Consider the following 21,061-nt stretch of genomic DNA (forward strand, 5'->3'; position numbering starts at 1 on the left):
TGGCTTGGAGAATTTTGAACATTACTCTACTGGCATGTGAGATGAGTGTAATTATGCTGTAGTTTGAGAATTCTTTGGCATTGCCTTTCTTTGGGATTGGAATGAAAACTGACCTTTTCCAGTTCTGTGGCCACTGCTGAGTTTTCCAAATTTGCTGGCATATTGAGTGCAGCACTTTCACAGCATCATCTTTCAGGATTTGAAATAGCTCCACTGGAATTCCATCACCTCCACTAGCTTTGTTCGTAGTGATGCTTTCTAAGGCCCACTTGACTTCACATTCCAGGATGTCTGGCTCTAGGTCAGTGATCATACCATCGTGATTATCTGGGTCATGAAGATCTTTTTTGTACAGTTCTTCTGTGTATTCTTGACACCTCTTCTTAATATCTTCTGCTTCTATTAGGTCCATACCATTTCTGTCCTTTATCGAGCCCATCTTTGCATGAAATGTTCCCTTGGTATCTTTAATTTTCTTGAAGAGATCTCTAGTCTTTCCCATTCTGTTGTTTTCCTCTATTTCTTTGCATTGATCTCTGAGGAAGGCTTTCTTATCTCTTCTTGTTATTCTTTGGAACTCTGCATTCAGATGCTTATATATTTCCTTTTCTCCTTTGCTTTTCGCTTCTCTTGTTTTCACAGCAATTTGTAAGGCCTCCCCAGACAGCCATTTTGCTTTTTTGTATTTCTTTTCCATGGGAATGGTCTTGATCCCTGTCTCCTGTACAATGTCACGAACCTCCGTCCTTAGTTCATCAGGCACTCTATCTATCAGATCTAGGCCCTTCAATCTATTTCTCACTTCCACTATATAATCATAAGGAATTTGATTTAGGTCATACCTGAATGGTCTAGTGGTTTTCCCTACTTTCTTCAATTTAAGTCTGAATTTGGCAATAAGTAGTTCATGATCTGAGCCACAATCAGCTCCTGGTCTTGTTTTTGCTGACTGTATAGGGCTTCTCCATCTTTGGCTGCAAAGAATATAATCAATCTGATTTCGGTGTTGACCGTCTGGTGATGTCCATGTATAGAGTCTTCTCTTGTGTTGTCTGAAGAGGGTGTTTGCTATGACCAGTGCATTTTCTTGGCAAAACTCTATTAGTCTTTGCCCTGCTTCATTCCGTATTCTAAGGCCAAATTTGCCTGTTACTCCAGGTGTTTCTTGACTTCCTACTTTTGCATTCCAGAAGTTAGAACAGCACATGACATATAATAAGTGTTGGAAAAAATTGAATGAAGACTGGATGGGTGACCTTGAAGTTTATATATTTGCCTCTACTTAGAAACACTGTCTTTAATATTTTTTCAAACAATGTATTTGAAAATATCTTTAAGAAATTTGAGTGTTCCTGTCATGTTTAAACCTTGATCAAGATACTTAATAGCGTTACCACAAACCATTGCAACTTCCTGCAGTAACAGATTTATGCTTTGCTTTTCATGTCAATGATCTTGTTTAAATAACTCACTTGAACATGCATATTAATAAGAATAAGACTCTTTGGCTAATTTTCTGTAATAGAATTATGGAAAACTATTAGAATAGTGTTGTTAGATAACAACTTGGGATGCCCTCCTGTCTAACTGAAATATTGTAGAAAGGTGAAAAGGCTTCTCCAAGGCTACACAGGTCCAAAAACTTGAACAGAGCCCTTCCTGTTACATAAGGCCAGCTCTTACTGTGTGTCTTCTACTCCCCCACCCATTATAGTCAATATTTTTATAGAAACAACTGATTTTATATAGTATTCCATCAAAATAAAAATGTTTTAAAAAGGTATCAATATTAATCTGAATTCCTAGTTTATCTTAAATCAATAAGATATAAAATGGTAACTTTCATGGGTACCTTAATACTGAAATCACTGCACACTCTTCTGTCTAAGGCTGCTGTGATGTAGACACAGAGGCCTGTGGGCTCCTCAAAGAGAAAGGGAAAGAAGTACTAGGTTCAGGATGAAATAAATGATACAAGTTTTCATTGTTGTCATTGTTGTTGTTGTATTTTTATACGTAGTTAGCAGTTAAAATGATTGTATGTGAACCTCATATTCAGGAATCACAAATTTTAAAATAATTAGGTTCAATAACCTACAGTTATTGCTATGAGCAGTTCTCATGCAATGAAGGAATCCCTTATTTTTTGGAGATGTTTTTGAAAACCTAATTTGATTTACACAAATTTATGAGTGTTTCTAAACAAGAAAAGGTTGCCTTTATATCTTCTTAGAAGCTAAATATTGGTTTTCTAAGGAAATAAATATGATAAAAATAAAAAAAAAGGAAAACCAAGGACAAATTGCATTGTTCATATAAGGAAGTGAAGGAAAAATAAACATGTGACTCATCAATATAAACGATATGCCCAGTGAAGGAGGGCAATGAATATGTAGTTTCTATGTAGCTCAAAAATAGTGTTTTTGCTGGAAAGTGATTTGTGTAAAATCGGTATAATCAAGACCTGCACTGTCTACTTTATTCCTCCTTTTCTAAGTTTGGCTCAATTCGCATCCCCCCACAACCCCATACTTTTATGTGGCAAAACATATAAAACATGGCTTCCCAGGGGGTGCAGTGGTAAAGAATATGCCTGCCAATGCAGGAGATGGAAAAGATATGGATTCCATCCCTGGGTCAGGAAGATCCCCTGGAGTAGGAAATGACAATCTGCTCCAATATTCTCACCTGGAAAATACCATGGACATGGGAGCTTGGTGGGCTACAGTTCATGGGGTCTTAAAGAGTCAGACACAATTGAGCGACTGAGCACACAGCACACATACACATAACATATTGTGTAAATGACTATGAAATTTGGCTTTTCTCTGTGATTAAGAGGATTTTTATGTTGACTTGATATAACTCCAGTTCTCCTCCATTTTTTCATTCTTGGAACCATGGTAGGATATGGAGAAAAATTTATTTGTCCCCAAATGACAATGCATATAAGTCATAGAAGCATCTATTCCTACAAATGAGACGGACCAGGGGAATTATCTTGTCCAAACTTTTCCTGTAGAGATAAAGATGATCTTAGAATCCTGATGCCTATGGTAAAGAGGTTTTGTCTTTGCCTTTGTCTTTGGTGTAATGCAGCTTTATTTTTCTATGCACAGGAATACATGGACTCCAACAAATACATTGAACATCTGTTAAATCAACTTGAGGAGCAACACAGAAGTCTCTGGAGGTGAGTTAAATCTACTTCTTAACTTAATAGCTGCATCTATAGCTTTAATCTTAATCACAGAAGCATGGAGTTGGCAAAAGGTCTCTTCTTCTACTTGGTTGCCAAAAGCACCTTTGGGGGCAAAAATCAGCAGAGGCTACCTGAAGAGTTCCATTCCTTTAATTAAAGTAAAACAGTGGTGTCAAAAGTTGTCCTTGAGTGAAGGACCCGCTCAGAGATTGGAGGATGGTAGAAAGCATAACACTTGCCAAGGTCAAGGAATGCATTTGTCCACGGCCATGCAACAAACTTATATTGTAGAAAAGAAAGTGAAGTCGCTCAGATGTGTCTGACTCTTTGCAACCCCATGGACTGTAGCCTACCAGGCTCCTCAGTCCATGGGATTTTGCAGGAAAGAATACTTGTATTCTTGTAGAAACTAGAACCCAAATCCTCTGGCCTTTGCCTGCCTAAATATTATTTATGTTTTTCTATAATTGAAAGGCTGAGAACACTTCGGCTTAAAATTTCTGCTTCTCTTTATATTAAAAAATACATATTTCAAGAATGCTGTTGTACAGGTCCTCCATGTTTGGTTTGGTTTTTGTTTTATGTGATGGATTCTAACTCTAGGTGTGAAAACATCTGCAGGTAAATTGGAAAAAGAGGAGAGTATTATATAAGTTTTATATAGGTTTTCCCAAGTAACTCATTCCCTGAGGCTTCTAGGGAATGGAGATCATTGTGATAGGATTATCCAGATCTTTAAAGTCCATGTGGCCATGTTTTTGCCAGTGCTAGTATGGACTCTGAATTCCACTTAATAAATTCCTGTAGTTCTTGTTATCTGGAATAAATATGCTAGTGCTCAGTTACATGATACCTTACACTGCATCAGAATTATTGACTCTAATTAGCTTCTTCTCTAAGGTGTCAATAAGCCCCTAAAGTCCTTTATGTCTTATCTCCTCATGGCACAGAGGCCAGTTCCCCCTCTGTGAAGAAGTGAAGTGAAGTCGCTCAGTCATGTCTGACTCTTTGTGACTCTATGGACTGTAGCTTACAAGGCTCCTCTGTCCATGGAATTTTCCAAGCAAGTGTACTGGAGTGGGTTGCCATTTCCTTCTCCAGGGGATCTTCCCGACCCAGGGATTGAACCCAGGTCTCCCGCATTGCAGGCAGACACTTTACCCGCTGAGCTACCAGGGAAGCCTCCCTCTGTACACAAAGACCTAACCCTGTGGCTTTCTTGCCCAACCTCATCCAAATCCATTTTACTCATTTGTCTGCTCTGCTGTTAGTTTTCCTACTAGGAAACATGTTGTTCAGTCTCTAAGTCATGTCCGACTCATTGTGAAACTAGAAAACATATCTGTGGTTATAGTAATAGACAGTATTCTATTTTTCTACCTAGAAAAAAATTGCTAATAGGATACAACAAAAATGTACAATTTTTAAGTCCACTTGTCACTAAAAGACACATCAGTTAACTTTATATAACTTGATGCAATATTTGTTAGATTTGATTTTGAGATCTATAACTTGCTGATACAGTTTTCTTTTGAGAACCAGTGTGTACCAATAGCAATGTATTTATGGCTATATGCCTTTTAAATTATATTTTCCATAGATGTACTGCAAAGTATATTTAACTGAGTTGTAACATTTTCTTTAAACTATTTGTATAAAATAACTTCCCCCATCTTTCCAAAGAAAAATATATGAATGATGAATACCATCTGATGAATAAATTATACTTTATTAATAATTTGATCAGTGTGTTTTATATACATTTTTGAAGAGGAATAATAGTTTCACACATTTTTGAATCAAAAAAACCTGCTTGGAAAAGGATATTTTCCTGCTTTCTTAAGGAAGTTAATAAAAACCTTTGGTTTTCTATGATATGATTAAATTAAAATCTCATTTCAGGCACAGACATCACCTAACTTAAAGTAAGACCTCAGATTTTTGTGGGCAATTCCATCCATTTTCCTTCAGAAATAGAATTATTGCTAGTAAAGAAGCAAAGGCTTACCTATAGCATCACAAGATCTAATAGAAAAGCTTTATTTAAATAATAATAAAGGGCAATAATGATATTTGAATAGTCAGAATAACAGTGAGGAAATGGAAATGGTAGTATTGAAATGAAAATGAAAACCAATAATAGTAGATTTACTATTTATTGAATCATGAAATTATACTTGATTATATTTTGCAAACAGATCCTGACTGACTTATAGTGATAGGCTTTCTGATGCTTATTACAATATCACAAATTCAACTACAGCCAAATAGTTTATGGTGAACGATTTATGAGTGACAGTGAGCAGTGGGGGAGTTTTTTTTCTGTTTATGATTGAATAATTAAAATGCTTTCTTGAGTTAAGGTAGACTCTATGATATGCCAAGGACCATATACACAAACACAAGCACAGCTAAAGTGTCTGAAGTCAAACAAACATTCCCATAATTCAGTATATATGTTTTCTGATTTTTATTGTGCATTTGATTTGTAGCTGTTACAACTTTCATGTAGCTGTTACAACTTTCATTGATGTTGATATTAACTAATGGTCTTCCATTTATACTTAACCTATAACTTAAAAATTCTGAATATTTTTAAAAGATTATTTTGATGTGAACCATTTTTAAAGTCTTTATTGAATTAGTTACAATGTTGCTTTTTAAAAAAAATGTTTTGGTTTTTTGGCTACATTGCATGTGGGATTTTAGCTCCCTGACTAGGGATCAAACCCACACACCCTACATTGGAAGGGGATGTCTTAACCACTGGACCACCAGGGAAGTACCAACTTTGAATATTTTGATCTTCCAACAATAATAGTGGTCAGCATTAATTTATGGCCATAGTCTTTGAGGACTGATCAAAAGCAGAGAAGATATATGTCATACTGTTATTGCCTGTTGCTTAATGATAAAAGAATTGGACAAATGGTAGAAGATTGGATATAAGAATGAAAAGTCTTATTTTTGTGAAGGAATCTCATAGTCTTTAACAGGCTTTAGTCATTTTTTATAGCATAACCATGTGCTGTGACACAAATATATTGTTGTAATCATACTCTCAAGATAACTGGTTATTTTGGGGTCCTGTTTAGTACTGTGCTGAAATAGACCTATAATATACTCTAGGTTTTCAAATTGTTAAGGAATTTGTGGAGTGCAAATATAGCTGTCTGGCAAAGAGCATTTAGCTCAATTAATGTTTTGATACCAGCAGAAGAAAACTTCTGTGAATGTATCTGAAGAAGAGGGTGGATTTGGGATCTAGAACCTAGTCTAAGACTTGAGTACAAATCTGGGTGCATTTCAATTGCTCTGCCTCTCCCTGCCTGATAAGAAAAAATAAACATGCCCAGCAACAGCTTATTTATAAGTTGATATTGAAATGTGATCATATATTTTTGTACGTTTATTTGTTTTAATGAGGAAAGTTAAGATTAGGAGAAAAAGGCTCTTTTGTACTTAATGATTTTTATATCATCTGTTACTATTTCTGATTTGACTAAATATATCTGTGACTGACAAGAAGGAGTGTGAGAAAACAACTGCTGAGACTTTCTCCTGATATTTGACAGAAATCTTTATCCATTTGCAGCCTTAGATTAAGAGTTTAGAACAAACACAAACAGTTGGAAAATACAAATGGGATTCATGAATATTTATGGTGTTAATTACTCTTTCATGTCACATATGTGAAATTATGTATGACAAATAGAGGCAGCATAACACTCTAGAAATGGAAATAAGACTGGATTGGAGGTTTTAGAGACATAGACTCTGGTCCTGGTCTGTCCAAAGTGATTATTGGATAACATCTCTGAGACAGAGTTTCCTTAGGTATAAAAAGAACGTATCAATATAGCTAGTATTTAAGATAACTGAGCACTGAGATTGTATGAAGCATATAATATCTAAAATAGCATTACCGATATATAACATGCACTGATATGTATAATCTTTTTTCTCTAATACTTATACAGCTGGATCATGTAGAATTTAATACATGTCATAAAAGGCTTCAAAGAATCTGTGTAGAAATGCCTAATAGATCCCTAATGGCTTGTGGGGCTTCCCAGGTGGCTCAGTGGTAAAGAATCCACCTGCAATGCAGGAGATGTGGGTTTGATCCCAGGTCCAGAAGATCCCCAGAGAAGGAAATGGCAACCCACTCCAGTATTCTTGCCTGGGAAATCCATGGACAGAGGAGCCTGGTGGGCTATAGTTCATGGGTTGCAAAAAAGTCAGACACGACTTAGTGACTAAGCAACAACAGCTTGCCAGTGACGGAACCAGATAATGTCAAAGCATTCATTTCAGATTTTCAGAGTTTGAGTTAGAGTTATCAATAGCCTGTAAGTAAGTGAAGAATAAGTAGGTTTCAAGGCCAAAATTAAATGACAAGATCTGGTGAATGCACAGTGCCAATTTCCAACCGACAGATGCCAAATCGAAGTCTCATTTGAACAAGCTATATTTAGGCTAGAGTTTCTCAATTAAGGCATTCTTGACATTTGTGGACAAGGCACTCCACTACAGGGGGCACAGGCTCAATCCCTGGTCAGGGACCTAAGATCTGTCATGCTGCATGGTGTAGACAAAAAATAGAAACAAAGAAAAGATTTTAATTGTAGAACTACTCAGAGCCATTTTATTGCTAATGTGTTATGCATATCAAGTATAGACTATAAAATATAATTTTGACTTCTTAAAAAATATTCCCAAATCCTCTTTTTCTTGGAGCATCTACTCTGACTAAAGGTCTAAGGAATATATTTTGTGAAATGGTGACTTATCTAGGTTGGTAGCCAAATATACAAAAACATAGTTGTACCTCTTTCTTCATCTTTCTCCCCTTACTTCACAGGTACAGGATGGGTACCTGTGAATGGTAGTTTGTAAAAAGAAGCAAATAGTGTGAAGAGTCTGGGCTGTTGATAAAAGAGGAAAGTCAACCCCAAGTTCTGAGGGGCAGTCAAAGTATCAATACTACCAGATTCCAAGAACCTGAAGAACCATTGATCACAAGCAGTGTTTGCCCTGGTAAAGCACAGAACTTGTGCTTCCCCGGAGGAATAAATGTTGGTTGCCTACACCACCAAAAGGAAGAAAACACTTCACTGAAAAGCATGTAGAGATCTCTGGGTGCAATAAGAGTCCCTAAGATCCATCCTTCCAGCAATAAAATGATAGTTTCAGTGTATCCAAAATCCTTTAAAGTAGACTTTTGCATTCTGCCTTATTTGTGATTCTTAATATAAGGGAAGAGATAGAAAAAAATATTGGGGAAGAGCTTTGTTTTCATTCCCACCATGATTCAACATGCTGCCTACCTAAGCAGAGTGAAGACTGCCATGAAATGATGCACATCCCAAATAGTCTTCAGGTTCTCCATAATTTTGACATATTTATACATTTTGGGGTGAAGGTAATTGGCCCCAGTGCCTAAAATTTCCTTTAGCAGTAATCCCTGTTTCTGTAAAATGTAAGTGACATTAAAGTTGCTTACTGAGAGGCTACATGCTATCATTCTGTCTCTAGGAAAAGATCATCCTTTGCTAACATGTTATACAGAAATTGTCTTGTAGCTGTAAAATAGAGTTAAGAAGCAAAGGCACACACAGCCTGAGAAAAGTCAAGCTCAGAACTTCTTGGAGATTTGCCTTCTGTGTATTTTGGTTCTTAGAATCGAATTATCCAGGCATCTTAAGAATTAGCACGTCTCTATCCTCAAGGGGTTAATTTATGTAGACCAAAGTAATTCCAAGTATTACACAGGTTGCCTTTGGTATAATCATAGACTTCCACTGGGAGAGCTTAATTGGCAACAAGTAAAATTGCTCTGCATGAATTCTTAATGGTGGACACCAAATAAAATAAGAACTGTGATTTGTTTTTTAAAATCCCTTCAAGAGAAAAGGAGGCTACCTCTGGGGAATAGACTGTGTAGCAAACAAAGAACTCAGCGCTCTCTGCTAGCAATAAAAGCAAAAGCTCATGCTAAGCCCACAGAATAATAGTGTATGCTTTCCCAGCTCTGCATCTTTCTCTCTGCTGAGGTCAAAGGAGACCAGGACTAGCAAGCTTTACAGTTTCTTCCCCTCCTCTCTGCCCTTGGGCTGGATTTCTAGCATATATCTGCATCCTCGGGGCAAGTGCAAGCATCAGGCCACCCTGGGAACCCATCAATGTCACTTCTCAATTACCCACCAGGGGTTGTTCCAGAGATGCAGACAGTCTCAGACCCCTGCCAAGATAAGAGTCTTGCCTTTAAGTCATGCCCTCTGCCCAGCACAAGGGAGAATAAATCAGGAAATTGGGTATTGTCACATGCTTCAGTGGTTATGTCATCCCTGGACGGTGGTGGGGAAGGCTGTGGGCTAAGACGTATCCCCAAGGACTCTTATTATAGACTGATGGTGCTGCTTTAGGTAAACAAGGGAGCATGTAGGCTTCTTCTCAGAGCTTTGAGACTCTGGCTGAACTAACAGCTTTATCTTTAAGGTGACTTTTGTTCAGTAACAGAAGGGGCTAATAGAACTAAATCCAGAAAGGTATCCGATTGATTGGAAGATCGCCCAGGTTCATCATGCTTCATGCTTTGCTGCTCAGTTGTGTCTGTCTCTTTGCAACCCCATGGATTGCAGCCAACCAGGCTCCTCTGTTCATGGGATTCTCAAGGCAAGAATACTGAAGTGGGTAGCCATTCCCTTCTCCAAGGCATCTTCCCAATCTAGGGATTGAGCCTGGGTCTCCTGCATTGCAGGCCTGATTCTTTACCCCATAAGTCCCCAAGGAATCCCACCCAGGTTCATATTTGATTGATCAACATTATTGTTGATTTAGGTGGCCGGTGTATGGTCTGCCTGTTTGTCTACCGTAAGAGTTGCCTAGTATTTGAATCCAAGTTATCCAAGGCAGAAATTACCAAAAATGCCAGAGTGAAACTCTATATTAACTTTATATATACATGATTTACTTATTAAACTTGTCCACCCTTAAAAGGGCTGTGCTAATCCATCAGAGAATATATTTAGGTCTCAATTGAATAAATTTATAAAATATAAACTATTTAAAACCATATGGGTTTTATCTTTGCCTATTCACTACAAATCTTGTTTGAGAGAAAAATTCACATCCATTTATCAAGACTGTTCCACCTCAGGCTAAGTGGAGGACTCTGTAAAACACATTTTATGAAACTGTCCTTCAAAAGACCAAAGGTTTCCCCAAGGAGCTGATGGCTTGATCTGAGTCCTGAGTAGGAGCAGGTCTGGTAGCATGAAGACAGATGAAAAATTAGTTATTGAATAGATTGAATTTGGGCTGCCTTTAAGACCTTTGAGTATAACTATATGTAAGATCTTTGATGAGGGATTCAGGTCTAGAGCTCTTTATAGTTAATATGTAAAACACAATATAGATAGAGGCATTTGATTAACCTACAAAGACATAAAACTGCCCTCTGCTGTAACTGGGACACATCCCCACCTTAAAGATGGATTTATTGCGGCCATGGGAAGCTTGAGTTGAATAATATTGTACAAGCAGGTCTGTAGAGGATCTGAAAATTATTCTACTTCTAGTTTAAATAGGTTTGTGCTCTTCAAGAAACACTCTTAAAGTGCCAAAGAATATTTCAACATCAATAAGATTCAGGGGTGACCCAGAGAAATTTACCACTATGTAATCTGAAAACATTTGACTTAAAAACACATTTGTTATTTTTAGATCCATGCTTATCTTAATATGACAGCCAGGAACCTAATGTGATTTATTTATGTGAAATTAAAACAAAAAGCCTCAAGCAAAAGGCATTTTGTAGATTTATTGGGGGTAATAAAGATCACAAATATTCCCTACTAAGTTGAAAGAAGAAAAACTCCAGCAGGCAAGGACATAAATGACCTACTCGACATAAATGCATGTGTTGAAGCCGACATGCACCCACAGTAAAGAATGACAAAGTCCTTTTTTTTTTTTTTCCTGGAAGGAGGAATAAAATGGGTAATTTACCATGGCCTCCTATTTAATTTTAATTTTAATGGAAAAAGAATCACCAACTTGTTAGTGTATGAGCATACTTGTGACTTCCCCCACCCCCAAAGAGATTGATTGTTAGGCTATAACTCTACATATCTCTCTACATGTGTAACTCTGGAGTTTAAAGAGTAAATTTATTTGTTTTTGCTTACTCTCGATTCTTTTAGTGCCTTCTGTATTCAGAGGCCTGGAAGGGAGTTCTAGAACCCATCTCCATCCTTCAGTTCTAGGGAGAGATGTTAGAGCTTCTATGAGAAGAGAAAATACAAACTGCACATCTCAATTCTACGCTGCTCCATTAGCCAGATTTTACTAGTAGAGGACATCACTCACGTAGACCCAAGGGAGGCACTGGTTCTTGCTCCATCCCTTTACTCCTCCCCCCAGTTAATGAGAAAGACACTTCAACAAAATAATCCAAAATGTAACATTGGCTCTATCCACACCTTAAATGACTTCTATACCAGTTCCAAGCATGAAGCTCTTAGTCACACACTGTCTTATTTTTTCATGCATGCTCATGCTCAGTAGCTCAATCATGTCTGACTGCGACTCCATGGACTGTAGCCTACCAGGCTCCTCTGTCCATGGAATTTTCCAAGCAGGAATACTGGAGCAGGTTGCCATTTCCTACTCCAGGGATCTTTCCAACCCAGGGATCAAACCTGCGTCTCCTGTATCTCCTGCATTGGCAGGCAGATTCTTTACCACTGAGCCACCTTATTCCCCTAAGGTCTTTGGCTTGTAGAACCAAATCTTCAGGTATCTCATCTCTCTCATAGCGCTTATCATAAGACATCCAACTTCAAACCTAACACTTCACTTACCCTGAAAGCAGAGAGACAATTGGTTGTCTGTTCTAATCATCTTTGTACCTAAGAGACTTAGCATGTGATAGGTCCTCAAAACACTTTTCTTAAGCCATTGAAAGAATTGATGTTGATTCAAGAAGAGAAATTATTAATGGTTCATGTGTTTATTAGGGATGAGTCTGCCTTTATTGGTGAGTCCATTGCAAGGAAAAGATCAGGCAAGCATAGCAAAAAGTCCTTTGTTTCAGTGCTGTACCAGTGCTAAAAGTGACCTGTAGTTTCAAGATAGTTCCTCTTAGCAAGATAAAGATGGGATACTTCATGAAGATGTGAACATATTGCTTTTGATATATAAAGCTAGGAAGAATGCTTGCTTCACTAGACTTTTATTTTATGCTTTTAAAAAATTCAATCATAAAATAAATTTGGAGACATGTCCTGTCTGCCTGTTGTGTCACTGGGCATTATAGGAAAGGTTCCAACCAGTAACAGTAATCAAGTGTGTATTTCTGTCCATAATTTTATTCCCATTATCTACCAATTGTATCTTGGGCTACAAACAACATTTTCAATAGACACAATGAAAGAATTTCTCATAATTTTTAAAGAAAAGGACAACTAATACAATTATGTAAAGTTTAAAAATAAAATTAAATTAAAAAAAAGAAAAGAAAAGAAAAGGACTAAGAGACTATGAGAGGTTAAAAAAAAATTCCATGGTAAAAATCTAGCTTTGATAATTTATCACCTTGAATAAAATGAAAAAAAAATTGTAGAAAAATTGTAGACAATAGATTAAGTTACTTTTAAAGATAGAATTGATAAGATACACACTGCTGTACATAAAATATATAAACAATAATGACCTTCTGTATAGCACAGGGAACTATATTCAATATCTTGTAATATCCTATAATGGAAAAGAATCTGTAAAAGTGTGTGTGTGTGTGTGTATGCCTGGAAAATCCCATGGACGGAGGAGCCTGGTAGGCTGCAGTCCATGGGGTCGCAAAGAGTCGGACATGACTGAGCGACTTCACTTTCACTTTCACTTTCATGCATTGGAGAAGGAAATGGCAACCCACTCTAGTGTTCTTGCCTGGAGAATCCCAGGGACGGTGGGGCCTAGCGGGCTGCCGTCTCTGGGGTCGCACAGAGTCAGACACGACTGAAGCGCCTTAGCAGCAGCAGCAGCAGCAGCAGCAGCGTATATACATATAGGTTTCCCAGGTGGCACTAGTGGTAAAGAACCCACCTGCCAATGCAGGATCCATAAGAAACATGGGTTCTATCACTGGGTCGGGAAGATCCCCTGGAGGAGGTAACCCATTCCAGTATTCTTTCCAGGGAAATCTCATGGATAGAGGAGCCTGGCAGGCTACAGTCCATAGGGTTGCAAAGAGTCGGACATGACTGAAGCAACTTAGCGCACACGCACACACACATACAAACATATATATATATATATATATATATATATATACACATATATAACTTTTATATATATATAAAAGCACACATTCATATATATATAACTGTATAATATATATAATACATATATTAAAAGTATATATATATAATAGATATGTACATATATATATTAAAAAACTGAATCACTTTATTGTACACCAGAAACTAATACCACATCATAAACCAACTAATACTTCAATTAAAAAAAAAAAATAGAATTGGGGCTTGGCCTGAATGTCTATAAAGTGGTACTGGCAGAGAAGACCTTAGAATTTTGTTAAGATGGACACACACTTGAAGTCAAGGTCATTCAGCATAGATAACAATGACATGGGCTGCCAAACAGAGGGCACGTTTTCAAAGAATTAGTGGCATTAGTAGAAAATAAACAGATGAAAAAAGAGAGCAACTAACAGCCAAAAGTAAATTTCGTTTTTATTCGTTAAGTGCTTTAGATAACAAATAAGGGGCACTTTTTATCTCCTAAAATGTTACCTCCAATCTAGTCCACCTGGGGTGGTATTTGGTGGCACACTGCTACAATCAGGGTCTCTGTTCTGACTGCTTGGGGAATGTGCTGTCCTGTTGAGAACTTTTTCAAATACTCTCTGGTTCCTTCTCTACAATGTGAAGTTCATGTCCTGATTCTGACACTTACAGTGTGGTTTCTGGAAAAGCCCTTTAGACATCCAGGGCCTTGGTTTCCCACTGATAACAAGACAGGGTTAATCAGTGATTTCAGCAGTCTTTTCTTTAAGGTTAACAGTCTGTAATTATTACAAATTACCTTGTAGGCCAGCTGAAGGGTTGAGTGATGAAGACAGAAGAGAAATGATAGATCCATAGAATTACTAAAAGTTGAAAGTGATAGAAAGTGACAGTTTTCCTTCTTGAAAGAAGGCAGCAAAGTATTTTTATATACCTGGTCTTCTTTCAGCTCTAACTCTTGGACTGTGTCTTGGCACTGAATCTTCCAAAGGTAGTAAAACAGCATGCTGGCAGACCCAGGGCACCAGAATAGAGTCAGAGTCTGTGACCACTTTCAAAAGGCTTTGCAGGAAATTGTTCTATTGAATAATGTTTAAGTTTCCACAGAAGCTATGAGCACAGCATGGTGGAAAATAAAATGTTATTTGCTCATTATATATTGAATGATGCTCATTACATATTGAAAAAATATGCCACTCTGAGGTTATGGTCCCTATTAAGGGAAACTGCACTGTCTTATGATGTCTCTTCAGTGCTCCCTAGAGATTCACAAAGTCATTGGCTAATTGAAAGCCAAAATGTGTATTTACCTGGATTTATTCATTTTTATTATCTAACTGATTTTCCTGTGTCTTGGCTTTGGAAATACATATCTGAGTGGGGTCAATTACAGATGGCCACTCTAAAGAGAAATTCTTTGGGTCAGATTCATAATTTAGGACTTTGGCCTTTGGAATCATTCGTTACCAAGATGACATAATTTAAACTGTACCAAAAGTTGCATCTATCCAAAAATATCTCTCCCACGGGACTGCCTGGAATTCTTATGCTTGAAATAAAAGAAATTGGGTGTCCAAAAAATCACCTCTGAAATCTGTACTTGCCACCTGAGGGGAGTTCTAGGTTTACTCTCTTAGCTCCTGGTAGTACTCACCAAGGATTAGTTTGCCAATTAGAGACCTGTGGATATCTGAGTCCTGGCTTTTTTTTTTTTTTTTTAGCAAAGTTAAGCTCAGCATATTTAGAATTGAAGAAAGTCCTAGTAGACATGTTAAGAGTACAAATCTAAGTATTTCTATTTCTAGCTATACATGTCCCTACCAACGCTGACCTTCTTTATTACTGATTATTCCTACACACACACTCCCTACTGTAAGTGTCTTATTCTAGACACACACATCCTTTAAGGGAGAGCAGAGATCAGTTCAGTTTAGTCACTCAGTCCTGTCCGACTTTTTGAGACCCCATGGACTGTAGCACACCAGGCTTCCCCATCCATCACCAACTCCCATAGTTTACTCAAACTCATGTCCATCAAGTTAGTGATCCCATCCAACCATCTCATCCTCTGTCATCCCCTTCTCCTCCTGCCTTCAATCTTCCCCAGCATCAGAGTCTTTTCCAATGAGTATGTTCTTTGCATCAGGTGGCCGAAGTATCGGAGCTTCAGCTTCAGTGTCAGTCCTTCCAGTGAATATTCAGGACTGATTTCCTTTAGGATTGACTGGTTTTATCTGTCCAAGGGACTCTCAAGAGTCTTCTCCAACACCACAGTTCAAAAGCATCAATTCTTCGGCACTCAGCTTTCTTTATAGTCCAACTCTCACATCCATATGTGACTACTAGAAAAACCATAGCTTTTACTATATGGACCTTTGTTGGCAAAGTAATGTCTCTGCTTTTTAATATGCTGTCTAGATTTTTCATAGCTTTTCTTCCAAGGAGCAAGCGATGGTCCTAATCTATTACAACTCAGCACCTGGATTCCTCAGCCTCAGTCTGCCCAGGCTCCCCTTTTTTTTTAATTCACTCTGAATTTGAGATTATACCACATATGTCCACATAATTGTTTACATCTAGCAAAAACTCCAAAATTATTCCACATACCTCAGTTTTTATCCTATAGATATTTTCAGCACCTGGTCTTCTATTTCTATATCAAATGGTGGCTAAGCATAGCGTTGAATATAATAGGTGTTCAGCTAACACATACTAACTGATATTTCTTTGACAGGAGAATTGAAAGTTCTGTTCTGTACTGTGGCTGATAATACTGTATCAAGAGTATTTATTTCAGATGTCAGTTAAGAACATTTGAAACCAGAGAGTATCTGGAAGGTCTGAAGGAATTTCAGATGTTTAACTTGATACATAGAGAACTAAGAGAACTACTGTATGACTCAACAATTCCACTCCTGGGTATGTATCCAAAAAACAAAACAAAACCATTAATTTGAAAAGATACATGCACCCCAATATTCATGGCAGAATATGGCTGTCAAGATATGGAAGCACCCCAATTGTACATCAATAGATGAATGAGTAAAGAAGATGGTATGTGTGTATACACACACACACACACACACACACATATATATATAGACAATGGAATACTATTAAGCCATAAGAAAGAATTCAGCCTTGCCATTTTCAGCAACATGGATGGCTTTGGAGGGCATTACGATAAGTGAAATAAGTCAGACAGAGAAAGGAAATGCTGTATGATATCACTTACATATGGAATCTAAAAAATATAACACATTAGTAAATATAGCAAAAAAAAAAAAAAGCAGACTCATAGATGTAGGAAACAAACTAGTGGCTACCAGCTGGGGTGAGGAAGCGGGGAGGGGCAAGATACGGGTGGAAGATTAAGAAGTATAAACTATGATGTATAAAATAAGCTACAAGGATATTGTATGCTACAGGAAATACAGTGAATATTTTATAATAACTCTACACGAAGTGTAATATTTAAAAACTATGAATCACCATATTGTATACCTGTATTTCATATAATATTATACTTCAATTATACTTCAATAAAAAACAACTGCAGTGAGTTATCTTGTGGAGAAGGGATCAGCAGTATCCTAGGATATTCAGGAGGGCAGGTACTAGTTAACCAGTTGCCTATGTTAGAACCTGAGGGATGGCAACTCAGGGCTAAAAAGAAATGTTCTGATACATTCTGTTCTCTAACACAAAGGAGGGTGTTTGGGATAGTGAGCTGTGTGCCAGTACAAGTGTCCAGGCAGAGCCTGGGTGACCGTCTTTCAGAGGTCGTGTCCAGGGGATTCTCCTTCAGTGGATGGGGAGAGGTCAGGTGCCTTTCGTGTTGGATAACTCATCATGCAGCTTTTACTCTCTGGCCCCAGTACCACCATCAGCGTCTCTATTTGTAATGACTATTTCCTCATCAGCCCTTTAAAATATTGACAGTTTGATCTGTTTGACCTCAGTCTTCACTTTTCCAAAGGAAGCAGATTTGGTTCTTGCATTGCTCCTCATACAACTTACATTTCAGACCCCTCTTACACGTGGCCACCTATGTGATTTATTTTAGTTTGTCAATATTCCTCTGAATGTGTGGGCCTCTAATATAAACATAATATATTTGATTATGAACAGATTACAAGTTCAATTTCAGTCATCCTTTGAGAGAGGGTTATTATTCTAACTGTATGGTTTTTACCCCAGTGGTACTAATTGTTAATAACCTTTAGGCAAAATACCTAAAATTCCAGCATTGCATCACACATATCCAATTACTCTCTTGTGGACTCAAAGAATATAAATCATTATTTGAAGAAAGGACAAGGAGTGTTTTAAATTTAGAAAATCCGTTCTCTTTTTCTCCACTGTTCCATTACTCCCTGACTTTTGAAAATTGCCTTGTCCTGTTTCACATCTTCTTCTTCTTCTTCTTTTTTTTTTTTCAATGCCAAGGCTTTATTTATGGTTAAAGGGTCAGAGAAGAATTAATAATAACAAATAAATTAGGTCATTTCTGACCTTGGTAGAACTTTTATTGGATGATTACTCTGGTCTTCAGAGGGAAGAAGGGAATGAGGTTCAGATTATCAGTGAAATGAATAATTATTAATTTAACATTTACAATCCCAAGGTTAAGGAACATTAGGAAGGATAATGCTAGGAAGATTAAACAAAACTCAGGAGAAAGTATTTCAGAGCATAGCCAAAGTGAATGGAACTACTGGATACTTTGCTTATGACAGAGATGGAAGTTGAGCATTGTAGATGTTGTCTGGGTTCAAATTTTGATTTTCCCAATTTCAGCCATATTATGACAATGCTGTGTGCATTTTAGGACTTCTCTGGTAGCTCAGTGGTAAAGAATCCACCTGTCAATTCAGGAGACACAGATTCGATCCCTGGGTCAGGAGGATCCCCCTGCAGAAGGAAATGGCAACCCATTCCAGTGTTCTTACCTGGGAAATACCATGGACAGAGGAGCCTGGCCGGCTACATTGCATGGGGTCGCAAGAGAGTCAGACACGCCTTAGCGACCAACCAATAGCAACAGCAGTGTGCATTTTACAGAGGCAGATATCGCTCCCCCCACTACCCATGGCCAGAGGGATGGGGATAAGGAAAGACATCACTTTTTGAAGATACATTATCCTGTGAGTTTCAGATCATTTACTTTGGAAATCCAATTCCACTGCCCAGTCTTTGTGTGTGACCCCACCCCGAGGTTTATTTCTGGCCCATTTATGATTGTAGCAGGAGAGTTTATTTTTTCTGGCTTGATGCTACACTATCATTATAGAGATTCCATTTCCAGGCCATTTTAAAGTAGAACTATTATCTCCTTCCTCCTAATTTTAAAGCCAACATTTGAAAATCACTTTCAGCTCTGGATAACAGCTGAAAAATGGCTGTGTGAAGCTCACATTCATCTTTGTCAGAGTGGTAGAGATTTTGCCATAAATACAATGTAGATTATTTTTCCTGTCAAAAGGCTGCTAGTCATTGGAGTAAATTAATTAGCTGGGACTATTGTCAGATGTGGATGTCCTGATACTGTCACAGAGAAGGAATGAGCTGAGGTTGGCTAAAAGGCAAAAAGCTGATTCACATGCTATAGCAGGACACATTCTGAAGGAGTCACTTAGGGTAGCCTGGGAACATCATCTTGGAAACCCGATAGGTTTATGTGATAATGGATTTCTGACATTTCTGAGCCAATGACACCTTCTTTTTCCCAAGAAACATGCAAGTAAATTCATTCAATAGTGGGTTGGAAACAGTAGTGTTCTAGATATAGGTCTAAAACAAGGGCCATGCTATAATGTGGTGAGATTTTTTAATTGATGCATGGATGCTTGTGTATGTTGATGGGAAAAACCACAAAAGGGTCAGAGGTTCAGGATGTCTGGAATGTTTCCTGCTTTGCAGTTGAGGAAACCAAAGAAGAAAGTGTGGATAAATCCTTATGAAAACTTTCTCATGGGATTTCCAAGACCTGATTCTTCATGTAAAGTCAGAATGTAGAAATATCCTTTATGCTCCTGTTTGGGAACAAGATATTTTAGATGGAGTTGTCGTGGTTAATATATAGTCAAAAATTGGTTCCTTGAATGTCCATCTTCTGTTCAGAAACCCAGTAGCCTAGCAACTTCACATGGCATCCAAAATGAGGCATCTGGACACTTCACGAATGGAAGCAAGGATTGTCACGGTGCATCAAGGTTCTGTGCTGCCTCTGTCTTTGGCAGAGTTGGCAAAGCAGCACTTCTCTGATGTTCATTTTCAACACTGATAACATGATACAGACATTGCGTTTTTTATTATAAACTGTGATGAGCCCCTTGTTACTTGACATGAGGCATTCAGAATTTATTTGTATTTCTGACTTCCTCTACCTGTGTTTAAGTTCCATGAACATAATCCCTACCTTGTGCAGTAGGGCTTCCTTTTACATGGCTGAGACACACATAGATTTCAACTAGTGACTCCTCCATTAGACATTTTGAATTTAATGAATAATTCCATGTTTAGTCTATTCATATTACTTACGTTCTTATAGACATAAATCACTTAGGTTCTGATACAGAACATTCCCAGAGAAGCCACAAGAGTAGCTCTGGACTCACGTTTGTTTTCTTGATTCTTTCATCTTTTAAAGCAGCTGGTACATTGAGTATTATAACAGTTCTAGTGTTGAGTCTGGCACTCTTGTAAATATGAGTAAGTCATTTGGTTACTGGACCTTCCATCTTTGAAGCAGAAATTTGGACTGTAATTTCTTTTCAGCTCTATGATCTTTTGAACTTGTGACCATCTAGGGAAAAGACTACAGAAATAAAATTCAAATCAAATAGCCACTTTTATATTGTAATTATTGTTTTGGGGAATGAATAGCAGGGAATTTTATAAATATAAATTGATTATGAAATGAGAACGTCTTAAGGTGCCTCTGAATTATTACCTGTGGGTAAAAAAAAGAGCTCCTTTTACTTTTTAAAATTTGTTTCTCCTCTACTCTCTTCAAGTGGTCACTCTTACCCATTTCATGGTCGTTCATGATATTTCATTAGCTTGGTATTCATTACAGGCTTTGACTTTCATTCCTCTTCTCCTTTAAAACCTCAGTTAAAATGTTCAGATCAGATCAGATCAGTCGCTCAGTAGTGTCCGACTCTTTGCGACCCCATGAATCGCAGCACGCCAGGCCTCCCTGTCCATCACCAGCTCCTGGAGTTCACTCAGACTCACGTCCATCGAGGCAGTGATGCCATCCAGCCATCTCATCCTCTGTCGTCCCCTTCTCCTCTGGCCCCCAATCCCTCCCAGCATCAGAGTCTTTTCCAATGAGTCAACTCTTCTCATGAGGTGGCCAAAGTACTGGAGTTTCAGCTTTAGCATCATTCCTTCCAAAGAAATCCCAGGGCTGATCTCCTTCAGAATGGACTGGTTGGATCTCCTTGCAGTCCAAGGGACTCTCAAGAGTCTTCTCCAACACCACAGTTCAAAAGCATCAATTCTTCGGCGCTCAGCCTTCTTCACAGTCCAACTCTCACAT

At 37.9% G+C, this 21,061-nt stretch overlaps 1 protein-coding gene across 4 annotated transcripts in view; it reads left to right on the forward strand.

The window, feature by feature from the left end:
* Positions 1 to 21,061, forward strand: part of NCKAP5 (NCK associated protein 5) — a 1,102,414-nt gene that overhangs the window by 339,056 nt on the left and 742,297 nt on the right. For all 4 annotated transcript variants that reach the window (XM_024980953.2, XM_010802114.4, XM_015475847.3 and 1 more), the window contains exon 3: positions 3,120 to 3,193. In XM_024980953.2, the coding sequence (XP_024836721.1) occupies positions 3,120 to 3,193 (74 nt within the window). The remainder of the gene's footprint in view (positions 1 to 3,119; positions 3,194 to 21,061) is intronic.

This window comes from Bos taurus, chromosome 2, assembly GCF_002263795.3.
Source record: "Bos taurus isolate L1 Dominette 01449 registration number 42190680 breed Hereford chromosome 2, ARS-UCD2.0, whole genome shotgun sequence".
Taxonomy (NCBI): Eukaryota; Metazoa; Chordata; class Mammalia; order Artiodactyla; family Bovidae; genus Bos; species Bos taurus.